At 49.0% G+C, this 15,376-nt stretch overlaps 1 protein-coding gene across 2 annotated transcripts; it reads right to left on the bottom strand.

The window, feature by feature from the left end:
* Positions 1-2,941: 2,941 nt before the first annotated feature.
* Positions 2,942-14,798, bottom strand: cntn1b (contactin 1b). 2 transcript variants are annotated; one of them, XM_067254151.1, is made up of 24 exons: positions 14,720-14,798; positions 12,304-12,459; positions 12,011-12,046; positions 11,719-11,845; positions 11,251-11,432; positions 10,916-11,011; positions 10,510-10,719; positions 9,791-9,893; positions 9,405-9,589; positions 9,131-9,255; positions 8,791-8,908; positions 8,539-8,689; positions 8,065-8,192; positions 7,752-7,924; positions 7,523-7,646; positions 7,182-7,349; positions 6,804-6,953; positions 6,132-6,202; positions 5,564-5,816; positions 5,238-5,359; positions 4,874-5,063; positions 4,617-4,738; positions 4,360-4,516; positions 2,942-4,189 (listed from the first exon to the last, which is right to left on the bottom strand). In XM_067254151.1, the coding sequence occupies exons 2-24, from the start codon at positions 12,356-12,358 to the stop codon at positions 4,113-4,115; spliced, it is 3,123 nt and encodes a 1,040-aa protein (XP_067110252.1). In that variant the 5' UTR covers positions 12,359-12,459; positions 14,720-14,798; the 3' UTR covers positions 2,942-4,112. The 2 variants fall into 2 exon arrangements, with proteins under 2 accessions (XP_067110252.1, XP_067110251.1); XM_067254150.1 differs by having other exon boundaries at positions 12,304-12,462; positions 14,720-14,792.
* Positions 14,799-15,376: the final 578 nt, after the last annotated feature.

The following is a 15,376-nucleotide window of genomic DNA, read 5'->3' as shown; positions in this document are numbered from 1 at the left end:
TCCCTCCCACGTAAGACTGTCTCCTACTCTGCATTCTCAACAGGCAACCTGATAATTTATACATATCTGCTGAACAGGTGTTGTGTGTTTGTGTGTGTGTGTCAGTGTATGTGTGTGTGTGGGCTGTGGGAAGACTGTACTCGTTCTAAAATAATCGGTTGTGAGAGGACAGGCTGACATCATCATCTTGGCGATGCATTGTTGCTAATAGCTCTTTACATAAGCCTTTTGTCTAGGGCGCCATTCGTCTCCCTGTGAATGAACCTGATCTCCCTACCTGACGCTGATGCAGCTGTATCTGACACCAGCTGGAAGTGCTGTGAGAGAGGAGAGGTCGCAGTTTTTCCACACCCGTCTAGAAGGACAACACGACACACAGCAGTTTTCTTAAACTACCGTCAGAACGCTGTTAGTCCCATGAAGCGGGGTTACCAAATGATACTGACCATCCCAATTCTGCTTTCAACTCTGCTGTTACTGTTGTAGTTTTGACTGTTTGTGCCAAAAGTACAAAGAGATCTCTGAGGAACCCCCGGCTTCCCGGCCCACATCTGACCTGCTGTGTTACAGTCCACAACACAGCCGCTGATGAAGTCAACACCTGTCAACTTCCTGGAACAAGAGAGAGCTGGCGTGGAGTGATGTGTTCATCAGACATTCTCACCTCAAAGGCCTTTTACTAACTTTTACAATAACGCTGTGCTTTTGAAGTTTCCGCAAGAGTCTGTCCTTCCGCCAGGGAGAGGCATGTCAGGTGACAAACCGCTGGGTTTATCAGCTAGTGCGTGTGAGGACAGGGCAGATGACAGCACCTTGAGGCATCCCAGTGATGTGTTATGTTCTCTTACTCACCCCTTCAGCCTCTAAGCTACAGCATCCTCTTTCTCCTTTCATCAGTTAGATAGCCGTCTATCCATCAGCATGGATGTCTTGTTAGCTACTGACAAGCAAGATGATATATCAGGTCAGACCACACGAGTCCAGTGCAGACCAGAACATATGTGCAAGTAAAGTTTGGTTTTAGAAGTTCCTTATTCCACAGCAATAATTTCAAATCTGTATTTTTACTAATTCATTAAAACTCTTTCCAAACAATATGTTTTTATTGAAGGAAAAGTACCAGCAGTCTTTTCTTCCTTTGCTGCATTCGGATGAGTTGTCACAGGTGTATCTTCTCTGACATTAATGCAGAAAAGGCTGTGAGCAGAACAACATCAGCTTGACAGAGCACAGCAGGACAGTCGTGTCCTGTAGTGCCAGGAACGTCTTTAAAAGCCATTGTTCACAGTGTAAACAGGCCTATAAAACATCAATTTGAGTGGCAATTACTTCCCGGTGTGACAACATGCCACCTCAACCAATAACACAGAAGGAGAGGCCTCCAAAGGCAGGCTTTCTGACCAGGTTAGTGCAAGGTAACACTGCACATCTGTGTCAGATCGCATTGGCCTGGAAGACTTAAGAGCAAACCATAGCCAGGGGGTCCGCGAAATAATTTGCCATCAATTATAAAATTGTACGATTGTGCTGTATCATTAAAAAGGGAGAATAGTTTGAGCCCTGCCCATCAAATCATAGCGCTAAACAGGGCTCTCAAGTCTCACGCATTCGTAGGGTTGCCACCGGCCATCGGACAACACTCGGACAAGTGTAAAAAAAAGTACACATGGCCAATCTTCGCTGTGTTGTACCCGTTTACGGACACAAAATTGGATGCTTGAACATAACCAGGAAGAAAATATAGCAGTAAAAGGAAATTACAAATACGTTTTATTTAAAACGATGGAATTCAAATTGAGAAATACATCTTCACAAATACCGGGACAATTAATGTCCCGGGAAATAATTTTTAAAAATCCCGGTAAAGAAGGTGGAAACCCTACGCATTCACCGTAACGCATTTCGAACATTTATCACGCTCTCACGCAACACCTTGTATTTCTCATTCTGAGAAGTAAGGGATAACTTGTGCCGCTATACAATTAACGGACATATGTTTTCTACCGAGTTGATACCTGTCTCGAGTTATAGAGGTAAATGCCACCTATCAGCCTATCAGAAACACAAGCAGCACCCCAATAAAAGAGAGCTAGCTTCTACTCTCTTATTTCCAAATAGGGAAGTAGAAGCTATCACTAGCTAACTGGCCAGGGAGTAGCAGCAAGCTAACTAGATACCTAGCCAATAAGCAGGAGTGCTGGCTAACCTGCCGCGAGGGTGCTGCCAGGTGATTGATGTTTTTGTGCTAGGGCTAATACAAACTACTTTACATTAAAGTCATGGAGTCCAACTCACACCAGGCGGCAAGCTTTATGGCTGTTTTACCATACCCTGCCTATATTATTCATAACATCCTACTTTCTATTGTAACGACTGCTAAATTATGGAGAATGTCTTCTCCATACTGATTTACTGTACAGGTTGTACACCTATACAAAGGCGTCAGTAGTAAATGGATATGGATGGGATTATCCAGGGTTATTGGATGATGTCAGGGAGGGAGGAACAGGGTTTACTATGTACTAGGAAAGGTAGGAAATCACAGAGGGTGTTTTATGAGGGGCAGGGAGATAGGGGTGTAACACGAATAGAGAAGAAACCATAGAGAATAGGGAAACAAAAGAATCTAGTGAGGAACACGTTTTGTGTTCCGTGACAGCTCACCATTCAACATGCTTCATCTGCTACATGCAAGACAACTGTTGTCTATCAGCACCATTGTTTGCACAGAATGGAGACATTGATTATAGAACAATTGATGTTCTTTGTTTTCATGCTAGGCTACCACAGTTTCCAACCACACACAGGCACACACACACACAGGCAGAAACAGACACAGTAAAACACATGCTAGACTACATTAATCTATACTGCCATCTGCTGGTCTAACTAACCACCTACTCACTGTCCTAAAAGCACAGACAGCTGGAGTTGAGTGTACTTATTTATTGCATTTAATGAGTTTGCAGCTTGATATTAACACAAAGGAATTTTCCGGAACCAAACAAATACCATGGTATCAGTACTGTACAACCCTGACCTCTTGTTGCGTTCAGCTTAGACATTCTGTGACCATCAGTCAGTGCAAAAAACATGACAAGCCTAGCGTTAAGACATTGTCAAAGCAATATGGCTTTAGCTTTAGCATCTAAGAGGGACATAGCATTGGTGGTTAGCATGAAAACATTAGCAAGGGATTAGCAATCCCTCTAGAGTAAGTTACAGCGACATCCTTGTGAATTTGGAGTGTGACAATTATGATCATATCATATAGTAACAGAGAAAGAGACAAAAACAGAAAAACAGGGTGTTTTTTTTAGACAGAACAATTCAAACCATGGTTTACTGGAACAAAACTGTACAATATGACAGTTTTAGACAAACTGTCTGGTTTTCTTCTCAAAGAGAAGTTGCTGTCTTGAGAGATGTGATGGTGTTAACTAGCAGACTCTTTACATCCAGTCTTACTACAATCATTCTGATTCCTTGACTTCAATGTTTACTACATCAGTGCTTTTCCTTACCACAGTTTTCCTTACCACAGTTTTCCTTACCACAGTTTTCCTTACCACAGCCTTTGGCAACAGCAGGGATCCTACTGTATAATAACTGTAAACTTAAAAGTTGTTCTTTTACATTTACAAAAGTAATTCACTGTGCAACTGTGAAATGTGAGGATTGAACATTATGCAACGAACCATCTGTAAGGCATACTGAAAACATCAGATATTGAGGGACTTGGAGCCAAAGAGGTATAAGTGCCATGTAGGGCGAATATGAGTATTATATATCAAATGAAAGCTCTCAGTGGAATCTCTTCAGTGCCAAAATAAACTGAAATGATGACCCATAGGTTGTAATTAAAAGAAACCTGAAAGGCGTAACAGTAAAAAATGGGGCCTTGAGCAAAATTGGTCTCGGCTCTCCTGTAAAATCTAGATACGACGCACTTATGCCTGTTTTGGCTCCAAGCTCTAATGTGTTCCCCAAGTTCCCGTTAGCAGTCCATTGGAGACTGATTGTTGACAAGATGCATACTCTACAGAGGGAAGACAAGACAGTCTGGGGGAGTCCTGTTCTGGCCACGTATCCATGGCAACGGCCTGCCCTACCTAAAATCCCACAATGCACAGGGCCAGGAGCAGCAAGGAAGCCAGGCTGAGTGAGGGCGTGGTCACCGACGCCTTACCTGGGAGGGAAAACAACGACAACACCATCAACAACACAAACAGGATGTCAACATGTTAGCCTTGTTATCTTTCAATACCCAGGCTACAGTCTGGACCAATCACCAATGGACAGGCCTTCATTCAGGCCCAATCAGAGACACTCAGATAACAGTATGCTCCAATCTCTCACCCCTGATGCGGATCATCCTGGAGGGCCCATCTCCGCCCTCGTAGCGACCTCTGACCTCCAGCTCAAAGTCGCCCACCTGGGGCATGGGGAAGTCCATGAAGTGCCAGCCTGTGATGTAGATAGGCCCGGTGATGTAGCCCGTCTTCCTGAACATCACCTGAGCCAGGCAGGGACAGCACAAAGAAGAAATGATCAGTTGTTTTGGTAAAAAATAAACATGGTAATGAAAACCCTTGGGAGCCTTTAACAGGACCTACTTTGTAGTAGAGAGGGAAGGAGATGTTTCCAAACCAGTCGTACTCAATATGGTCCCACCACACATACAGCCACTTTCCTGTCCAGCTGATGTAGCGCCACACTCTGGGAGCCACACTGGGGGCTACACACACACACACACACAAACACACACACAAACCATTATATTTACATCAAGTATCGTACAAGGGTAGATGGACATTTACGTCCTGCCTTATACTGTTCCTTATGTATTGCGTGTGGGCCATGTGTGTCTTACGAGGTCTCCTGGTGAACATCTCGCAGTGTTCGCTGGGGGGGCCAAAGCCAGCTCCATTGTAGGCCCGCACTTCGATGAGGTAGTGGGAATCTGGACGCATGTTCTCCAGACGCGTGTTGTTGGCATTCCCGGGAACAAGGATCCGATTGGCTCCTGATTCTGTGTCATCATACTTCCTCCAGTACTTCACCTGGGCGACAAGAAGGGGGGGCAGGGTTGATCAGAACAGCTGTCAATCAATGTGAACTAAACTCATCCACATATTACCCCTCCCTCAGAGACATGTTAGTGGCAGGCGAGCCTGCCTCAAGGGTTGGCTGATGAAGAAGAGGTTGTTCTGGACGGTGTGGTGGGAGAAGCACACCTGGTAGCCGTCTATGTACTGGGTGAGGCCAGTGCCCGTATCCATGACAGGCAGCCACCAAACCAGAGCTTCTGTACACGAGACTGGCCTGGAGTAGACATCTGTAGGAGACTCTGTAGGAACTGGAGAGAGGGAGGAAAGGAGGAAGGGAGGGAACGAGGGAGAGAAAGTGTGAGAGAGAGAGGGGAGCGACTAAGACCTTGTATATCCTGTGTCAGGTCAGTGTGTCAGGTCAGTGTGTCAGTAGTGCCCTTCATCACACAATTCTTGCTTGTTCAGATTGTAAACTCAGCAGTTAGTCAGTGGGAGGTCAGTGGGGATCTCACCGTCTCGTGGGTAGTAGATGACTGTGGTCAGGCTGTACGGCCCGTCACCTTTGCTGTTGAAGGACTTGATCTTGACCTGGAACTCCCTGACCTGGAAGTCTTCCTCGGTAACCTCGAAGCTGGGGTCGCGGTGGACATAGCGCCGCGTCTCGGGGTCGGAGATGGTCTCGTACCACCAGTCGTAGGCGTCGTGAGGTTTGAAAGCCACCACGTAGCCAAACTTCTTACCCGAGAAGTACCAGGGCTGTATGGGCTTGGCTCAGTAGAGTACAGATGTTATCAGTCAATACAGAGATGAGTTAGTGAAAAGGTCATTATATATACTATATGTACTATATGTATTTGAAAGGCCATAATGTTGGATAGTACAGAGTATGAGCATCTTATAAAGCCCATAATATACTGTATGCCGGTATATAGTAAAAGTGTATAAAGACTATTAAATAGTATAGGCAAGTATTAAATGAGTTTCTTATTAAGGCTAGGATATATGATATAGCATATGTATTATGAAGACTTGAACCCAGAGGGTGTCCTGAGTGTGAGGGTGGAGGCCTCAGACACCTACCTCCCAGGTGAGGATCAGTTCTCCGTCTCTCCCTCCAAAGCCTCCGATGTTTGCAGGAGCCACCACAGGAGCTGAACCAGAGGAGGAGAGAGAGTTAGAACACACACACAACCCAGAAACATACACACTGATGTTCCTCACACACACACACAGCCCCCCTCACACACACACACAGTCCCCCTCACACACACACACAGCCCCCCTCACACACACACACAGCCCCCCTCACACACACACACACAGCCCCCTTCACACATAGACACACACAGCCCCCCTCACACACACACACACAGCCCCCCTCACACACACACACAGCCCCCCTCACACACACACACACACACACACAGCCCCCCTCACACACACACAGCCCCCCTCACACACACACAGCCCCCCTCACACACACACACAGCCCCCCTCACACACACACACAGCCCCCCTCACACACACACAGCCCCCCTCACACACACACACAGCCCCCCTCACACACACACACAGCCCCCCTCACACACACACAGCCCCCCTCACACACACACACACACAGCCCCCCTCACACACACACAGCCCCCCTCACACACACACAGCCCCCCTCACACACACACAGCCCCCCTCACACACACACAGCCCCCCTCACACACACACACAGCCCCCCTCACACACACACACAGCCCCTACCTGCGTCCCAGGTCTTGATCTTGATGGAGGGGACGGAGGCCTCTCCGTCTCCGTACTCGTTGGTGGCGTAGATCCTGAACTCGTATTCCATCCAGGGGTACAGGTCCGTCACGTCAGCGCTCTCGGCAGACGCGCCCAGGATGGTGGGGGCTTCACACAGGCAGAAGGTTCGGGGGGAAAAGGGTTCAATTCAATTAATCCTCCCTTTACTTTTTGATGTTGAGAGTAAAACCCGTGCATGCTTACTTTGAAGAATTGCTTAGTACTATATTACATATAATGACACGGTTTTACAGGTTAGTAAGTGTACAGTAGTTCCTCTTGACTGTGTCAGAGTCAGTGTGAGAGCTCCTTCTGGTGGCAGAGAGGTGGACCTACAGGTGCTGGCTGTCCTCCAGTCCTCAAAGTCCAGAGCCCAGAAGTCCCTGGTCTGGATGGTGTAGTGCAGGATGGGGCTGTGGTGGTCCGCTCCCTTACTCCACGTCAGCTTTACTGACTTGTCCCCGATCTCCTCCACGACCACCACACCTGGGGGGCCTGGGCGCCCTGGGGGGCGCGGGGAGAAGCGCAGGTAAGGAAGGGGGAAGCAGAGACAAAATGCTAGGAAATATCCAGGAGAGAGTAGCAAGGCAGAAATAAAAGGGTATTTGGATATTTTGTAGGGTGTAGGTCCCCTTGAGACCTGAGTGCCAGCCAGACTGAGCATGCTGGGAACTGACCTATGACCTTGACGTCGGCATAGGCGGTGGCATTGTCCACCACAGTCTGGGCTGTGCAGATGTAGCGTCCCGCGTGATTCACCTGAATGTTCATGATTTTCATATCCCCGCTGTCCTCAGCACCCTGTGGGAGGGAGGGTAGGAGAGAATAAAGATATCCCCTTCTCAGTACCTGTGTATAATGTGGACCATGAGGTTTTAGCAGCTAGTGTCCTGATAGCGTGTGTACCATGATGCGTTCAAAGTCGCGTCTCTCGGCGTTGAAGTCGATGACGCGATAGTCGATGGCCCAGATGAACGTCACGTCCAGCATGGGGTCGTAGGAGGCGGAGCAGCTCAGGACCACCTCCCCCCCAACCTCCACCACGGCATCCTCTGGGGCTACTGTGATACTGGTCGCCTCTGGAAACACACCGAAGGATAGTCACACACCAAGAAATTACCACAAACACACACACACAAATACACACACACCAAGATATGATCCCCCTCATACACAATATCTCCAGAAACACCCACACAGGAGATATAATCCCACACACCTGTGATGGTGAGGGTGCCAGTGCTGTTGGCCTTGCCGCGGTTGTTCTCAGCGAAGCACGTGTACACACCCTCGTCGTTCCTCGTGGCATTTAGGATCTCCAGACTGCCGTCGAACAATATAGAGATCCTGAGGTGGGCAGAAAAAACACGTTCGGTATGCAGAAGCCAGAGGGAGGAGTGCTAACCGTGAGGACCCTCCAGTGGTAGCAGTGCTAACCGTGAGGACCTTCCAGTGGTAGCAGTGCTAACCGTGAGGACCCTCCAGTGGTAGCAGTGCTAACCGTGAGGACCCTCCAGTGGTAGCAGTGCTAACCGTGAGGACCCTCCAGTGGTAGCAGTGCTAACCGTGAGGACCCTCCAGTGGTAGCAGTGCTAACCGTGAGGACCCTCCAGTGGTAGCAGTGCTAACCGTGAGGACCCTCCAGTGGTAGCAGTGCTAACCGTGAGGACCCTCCAGTGGTAGCAGTGCTAACCGTGAGTTATTGAAGAGCAGCTCCTTGTCCTTTCTCCAGCTGAACTGGGGTCTGGGGGCGGCGCGGGGTTTGCACTCGATCACCACGCGTCCATCTCTGGCTCCCAGGAGCTGCCTCCTAACGGGGTTGAACTCGAACGAGGGGGGGCAGGCTGGGGAGAGGAGAGGGAGCAAAATAGATTTAACCTTCCAGTTCTATAACACACATTCAGATAGATGAACCGATGGGACAGCTCCTTTGGCCTGCACCCACCAATCACACGCAGCTCTGCGTTGGCGTAGATGGTTCCCCAGTAGTTCTCGGCGATGCACTGGTACATCCCTGAGTCATCAAAGGTCAGACTGGAGAACTTCAGCTCGCCTTTTCCAATCTGAGACACAGAGACAAAGCCTGGCAATGTCAATGACAAAGGTGGGTCCATTGTATTAGTTGCGGTCCATCACAACTTTTACTTTAATTTTCTAGACCAGGCATTCGTGACCTTATAGGCAATGTATTTTCCAAAACGTTTTTTGATAAATATTTTGGAACTTCTTTATTGATATATATTTTTTAAGAATTTTTTTTTAAATTTTTTTTCTAACATTCCTACCGTGAATCCATCTTTGAGCCAGCGGATGTAGGGGAAGGGCTTGCCCATGGCCACACAGCCCATGGTGTGCTCCGACCCAATGTCCTTTTGGGTGTTGTTGATGGTCTGGGCCCACTCAGGAGCGGCTGTCAATCACAACACAGAGCTGTCAATCACAACACATATCTGTCAATCACAACACAGAGCTCTCAATCACAACACAGTCTCAGAGGGTCTACCTCGTATCTAAACTGGCGTGTTCAGGTTCAGGCTAGTGTTGTGCTCAGGTGCTTACACTGTACGTAGAGCCAGTTGTGGTGCCAGTCTTTTCCTTTGGAGTTGATGGCCTCACACTCGTACTTGCCGGCGTCTTCGTACTGGACGTTGTAGAGATGCAGCAGCGCTCCGGACATGCTGATCTCGTGGCCTGCTGGCAGGTCTGTGGCGCCCACCTTTCTCCACAGGATGTGAGGAATGGGGCTGACCGCAACACAACCGCAAATAGTAAGAACAGCGGACCACAGGAACATGAGCACAGCGCTAGAGCAAAGGACACGATAGCAGCCCGAGCATGTGTTTCGATGGAATAGTGACCATAACACAACCACATGTGGTTAGGAAGATGACAGCAACTAACCACACAGGGTCAGGTGAGTGGTGCCTAAGTGTGTGTTGACTTACTTGCCAAGAGCGAAGCACTCCAGCGTGATGTTGGAGGCCAGCATGGCTGTGGTGTCAGGGAAGGTCACCCGGAGGTCAGCTGGGAACTTCCTCTCTGTGGGATCTGGAGGAGGGGGAGGGGCAGGCCGCGGCACACCCACAGAGGTCGTCGTGATTCATTACAGTAAAGATGTCTGATGTTTTATAAGATCGTAACACTGCAGATCCTCTACAGAGTTTCCTTCCTTTCTATATTTACCCATCTTGACAACGTAGAAGGGTCGTTTGTGGGACAGGGGGTCAGTGTGGGACTGGGGGTCAGTGTGGGACAGGGGGTCAGTGTGGGACAGGGGGTCAGTGTGGGACTGGGGGTCAGTGTGGGACAGGGGGTCAGTGTGGGACAGGGGGTCAGTGTGGGACAGGGGGTCAGTGTGGGACTGGGGGTCAGTGTGGGACAGGGGGTCAGTGTGGGACAGGGGGTCAGTGTGGGACAGGGGGTCAGTGTGGGACTGGGGGTCAGTGTGGGACTGGGGGTCAGTGTGGGACAGGGGGTCAGTGTGGGACTGGGGGTCAGTGTGGGACAGGGGTTCAGTGTGGGACTGGGGGTCAGTGTGGGACAGGGGGTCAGTATGGGACAGGGGGTCAGTGTGGGACTGGGGGTCAGTGTGGGACAGGGGGTCAGTGTGGGACTGGGGGTCAGTGTGGGACAGGGGGTTCGGTACGGCTACGGATGTACTCACATTCGTCAGCGGAGGGGATGAGGGGGATGAACTTGGAGAAGACACTCTTGCCGATGATGGGGCTGGAGACGAAGCAGGAGTAGTTCCCTGCGTCCTGGGCCTCCACCTTGGAGATGTAGAGGTTCCCCGTGCTCTGGGACACGAAGCGCCGGCGGTCCGGCTGCAGGAACACCGGGAACTCGTTGTAGATCCACCGGAACGTCACCTCGTCTGGGAGAGAGGGAGGGGATAGGAGGATGAAGAAGAAGAGAAGAGGAGGAGGTTAGTGGCTTTAGATTCCTTTCTTTCACAAATAAGGCAATATTGTTTCTAGTTGTGTAGTTAAGATATCTGATTGTGGCAGATACCCGCCCAAAAACATGATCTTATTAAATAAGGAAGTTGTCCTTAACGTGGGGGTACTTACATGGCCAGCGTTTAGGAGGGGCACAAAGCAGCACGGCTCCTTGGCCCTCCTTGACCAACACAGGGTCCCTCTCCTCCTCGGGGAATGCATCCATATCTGCTCAGGGTGTGTGTGTGTGTGTGTTTGGGAGGGGGGGGGGCAGAGGAAGGAGGTTGATGGTGAAGCATTGCTACATAGGGACTCTAAATTAGCACTCATATAGCTGTGGTAGAAGGCAATGCTAATGGTCGTAGTTCCAGGAAACACTTTAAAGAGAACTACAGTAAATCCAAAGACACTCAAACGAACTAAAGTGCCTCTTAGCTAAAAGCCACAGCCTCCAAGGTTCCACTCACATCCGAACTTGATCGTGGCCTCTTTGCTGATGACGGTTCCGTAGATGTTCTTGGCCACGCACACGTACGTTCCTGCGTGCTTCTTCTGCTTGGGGTTGGTGATGACCAGGTTTCCCCCCACCAGACTGTAGTGCTCGTCAGGCTGCTCCATCAGCTTGATCTCCCACTTATCACGGCGCCACCTGCAGGTAGGGAGGAACGGAAGAGGAAAGAAGAAAGAGAGGAAGAGATGGAGAGAGGGTGAGGACAAAGTAGAAATATAGATGCAATATTCCATCCAATATTCCACGTGTGTGTGTGTGTATGCGTCTTTGTGTGTGGGTGCGTGTGTGTGTATGTGTGTGCGTACATATGTGTGTGTGTGTGCGTCTTTGTGTGTGGGTGCGTGTGTATGTGTGTGTGCGTACGTGTGTGTGTGTGCGTGCATGCGTGTGTGTGTGTGGGTGCGTGTGTGCGTGTGTGTGTCACCTGTATGTAGCCGGAGGGTTGGCCCTTGCTCTACAGTTCATGGAGATCCTTCCATCAGGGGAGTCCTCTGTGTACACAATGTCCAGAGGCTCCTCCTCAAACACAGGTCCATAGCCAGTGGCATCGTCTGACGAGAGAGAAGCAACACCATCATCATCACACTGCAGGGAGCATGCGTGAGGTAAACTCGATCATCTGAAAACTGTCTAGGGTCTAAACTACATTAGAGATGCATTAGAGAGAGAAAACTGTGTGTGAGTGTGTGTGTAGATTAAATCTGCAGGCAACGCACCTCCGTAGATTCTAGGGTCACCGAACAGAAACGCTTCTGCAGGACAGAGAAAGCAGCGAGGGAGGATTCAGTTGTGCTTTTCATCTGAACTTTATTTTTAGACATGGTTCTCTTTTCGAAAAAAAGTGTTCTCTCATTCATCTACCAACATTAAAAACAAACAAATACCAAAATGCGAGGAGAAAATAATAGGCGACATGGCAATAGGGTGGGTTAAAATTGCTAATCCTTAGTCAACGTTCCCATGCTAAAGAGACAAGGTGCAGTGACGGTAGAGGTGCCATGTCACTCACCTGAGAGGGAGAACGAGGAGGAGAGAATCAGGAGAACAAGTCCTTTAGACGCCATGACACCTAGTCACACGCCTCAGGAACCCAACACCCCGCGCAGACCGGTTTACAGACACACAGACGGGTGGACAGCCAGCCGGGCTACAGGACTGGGATTCTCTGCTAGAGAGGAGACAGGAAGCAGATGACCGGTGGTACTGTAGGATGTCTGTGTATCACTCTACATCTGTGTATCGCTCTTTATCTTCCAGCTACTCTGGAAGATAAAGAGCTCAGCACATCATCATTAAGGGCTGCAGAGGCAGGACACACATTCAGGTGAACGGGCATGTGCGTGCAGGACCTGCCCCCCTACCAGGGGAAGGCTGGGTGGGACTGAAAGGCTCTGTGCAGGATGGATACATTATTTATAACAACATGACTCAGCAGAAGGCATCGAATATAGTCACGCAGGGGACCCACACACTCACAGGCACACACACACACAAGAAACACTGCAGTGCTGAGACACGGTAGTCCTAGCTGTGATGCGACACATGCTTAGACATCGGTCCTGCATGATACAGTACGAGCACGCTCGTACCACTGCAGTCGGACACTAGAGAGGGGGAGGGAGAGAGATAGAGACAGAAAGAGAGAGATGGAGAGGAATAGAGAGGTAGAGAGAGGGAGAGGCAGAGAGAGCAATAGAGAGCGAGAAAGAGAGGGGAAGAGAAAGAGACAGAATCCCCTGTCTGCTCCAGACGTGCTCCGTCCTTCACTCAGCCCCAGCCTCAGCCCCAGCCTCAGCCCCAGCCTCAGCCCCAGCCTTGTTCCCTGTCTCTCCAGCCTCTAGACAGACAGAAAGCCTGTCAGAACTGTGACCTGAGAAGGCGCGAACGAGAGGAGGATAGACAGTGAGATGGGAGAGTTAAAGACGTAAAGAATACTGAATAAACCAGGCACCACCTCTCTCCTCTAGCTCCCCTGTCCTGTCCTCGCCCTGCTCCACCCCTTTCTGGTCCTCTTCCCCCTCCTCCACCTGCCCCTCCCCCCACACCTCTTCTCCAGTAGGATGGAGCGAGTCTCCTTGCCAGTAGGCTGTGTTTGCTGCAGGCCTCACATGCTCCTCAGGCAGGCTGACTCAACAGAAATCCCACCCAGCAGCAGCAGCAGCAGTATGCTAATAAAATGGCAGGGCTAGCAGGATCTCCAGGAACAACTCCAGAACAGACACACCTACAGCTTCAAGACTGCTGTCACCCTTCTCTGGTGCGTATATGCTACTGCGAAGGAAAGATCTGACAAAAGGCAAACAATTCACCCGTATCTTTCTACATTGGGAACATTCTGAGAGTGGAAACCTGAGTGTTGAGACGGATGTCGTCAAGCTCCGTGTGACAGATCCCTGCTCATCTCCCCAGAGCTGCTGTTCTCCAGCAGGCTGTAATCTCCCCTGAGCTCAGTAGCAGCCCCCTGCCTGACCAGGCCAGCAATATCTAGGTCATCAGCTGTATTACTGTAAGCCCACTGGCTGACAGATTGTGTTTTTTGGTCAAAACATGTCAAAGACAGCCAGTTGATACTGATAATAGGCCATGATAACTATTGTCACATGGAGTGTACATTCAATGCATTCTTTTGACTCTGGTTCTGTTTGACTTTTTAAGACTCTTTGGCTAAATTTGCTTTGATCTACTGTAGCACTCTACTATCAGAAAGTATTGTCAGAATTATCAGTGAATATTATGATTTGTATACTTATGTGTATGATATCTGCCATCTGTTAATGGACAACGAAATAAGATTAATTTCAAACAGTGACGAGTGAATCCCCAAAGCTCGTAAATTCACCCGACCTCACCTCACTTAGAAACGTGGGAGAGGTGGACCTGTGATATAATGTTAGGAGAATTACTGACAGCACAGCCACACTGCGCCCTTGACGCATTCTCTGGGTTCACCTTGCGTCTATACCCAGCTGTCAGGCAGAATGGTCGCTTTATGAGGCTCGATTTCTAATCATTTCACAATCACCTTGAGATGTAGATCTGACATTACTTTGGCAGTTTAATAACGATACCCGTGAAAGTCCAAACCATCCTCAAACCATCCTCGGTCGGTATCTTTCGGCCAAAGTAAATTCCTTGTCTGTGCAAACTTTCATGGCGAATAAAAACTCATTCTGATTCTGATTTGTATTCTGATTCTGAAAATGGCGTTTACTGTTTGTCAAAGTTGTTGCGCACTTCTGCCGAGATTACTAAAACAGCGGTACCATCGGCACCGATAGTTCACTGCCCTGCAATGCGGTACTCCAAAACGTTGCTTCCCCACCCGCTTCCCCATAGGCTTTAGATGCCCTAAATGCGACTGTAGACTGTAGACTGTTCTTCAGATGCTACTGTCTGTGTATATATCCATGCTAAAACGACCTTACCTGTAAACGGACTGTTTGGTATTTTCAGATCATTCTCCGCATAGAACACCTGGATCCGAACCGCACAGACCCACAGCCGAGCCCGTGGAGCGTCCCGTGCGTGCCTCTTAACTTTTCTATTGGTTAGAGACAGTGAGTGGCAGGGAGCGCACGCATCGCATGCACGGTCGCTATTGGCCGAAGAGGTAGACTGGTATGGAGGATGATATGCTAGCCAAGCAAAGCCGCAAGCGTTTGAGACTGATTGAAACTATAATCTTTCGTCCTACCTCGTTCCTAATAAAACCATAATCGCCAGCCCGCAAATAATGACGATCTGACAAGCCCCAAAGAATGGTTTACATTTGACGTCTTTCTGACATGTAATTTCATAAATCCATGCCCAGTTTAACCCATGTTTTATGCATTTCACATGCAATGCATGTGAAACGCATACACAACCACATGTGAAATGTTCCCACACGCATGAGTTCAGTATGAATGTGTGTGAACGTCTCATGTGAATGTGTCTGCGTTTCATATGTTTGTGTAAGGACAATCTGAATTATATCCTAAACAGCTCTTCATATAAATGAGAAAAATTAACTATTCACGACTTTTCGTGTAGCTTTTCATTGGTGACAGTCTATTCTTTCAGTTGATCAAATATAGTGATGT

This window comes from Osmerus mordax, chromosome 17 (genome assembly GCF_038355195.1).
Source record: "Osmerus mordax isolate fOsmMor3 chromosome 17, fOsmMor3.pri, whole genome shotgun sequence".
In the NCBI taxonomy this organism is placed as follows: Eukaryota; Metazoa; Chordata; class Actinopteri; order Osmeriformes; family Osmeridae; genus Osmerus; species Osmerus mordax.
This window is presented reverse-complemented; position numbering and strand designations above follow the sequence as displayed.

What these genes read in the sequence shown, in the direction of transcription:
- cntn1b (XM_067254151.1), bottom strand. Translation starts at nt 12,358, where the DNA reads ATGGCGTCTAAAGGACTTGTTCTCCTGATTCTCTCCTCCTCGTTCTCC. An exon ending in GCGACTTTGAACGCATCATG is followed by an intron (nt 7,647 to 7,751) that starts GTACACACGCTA and finishes TCCCTCCCACAG; the next exon opens with GGTGCTGAGGACAGCGGGGA. An exon ending in AGTACATAGACGGCTACCAG is followed by an intron (nt 5,064 to 5,237) that starts GTGTGCTTCTCC and finishes CTTGTCGCCCAG; the next exon opens with GTGAAGTACTGGAGGAAGTA.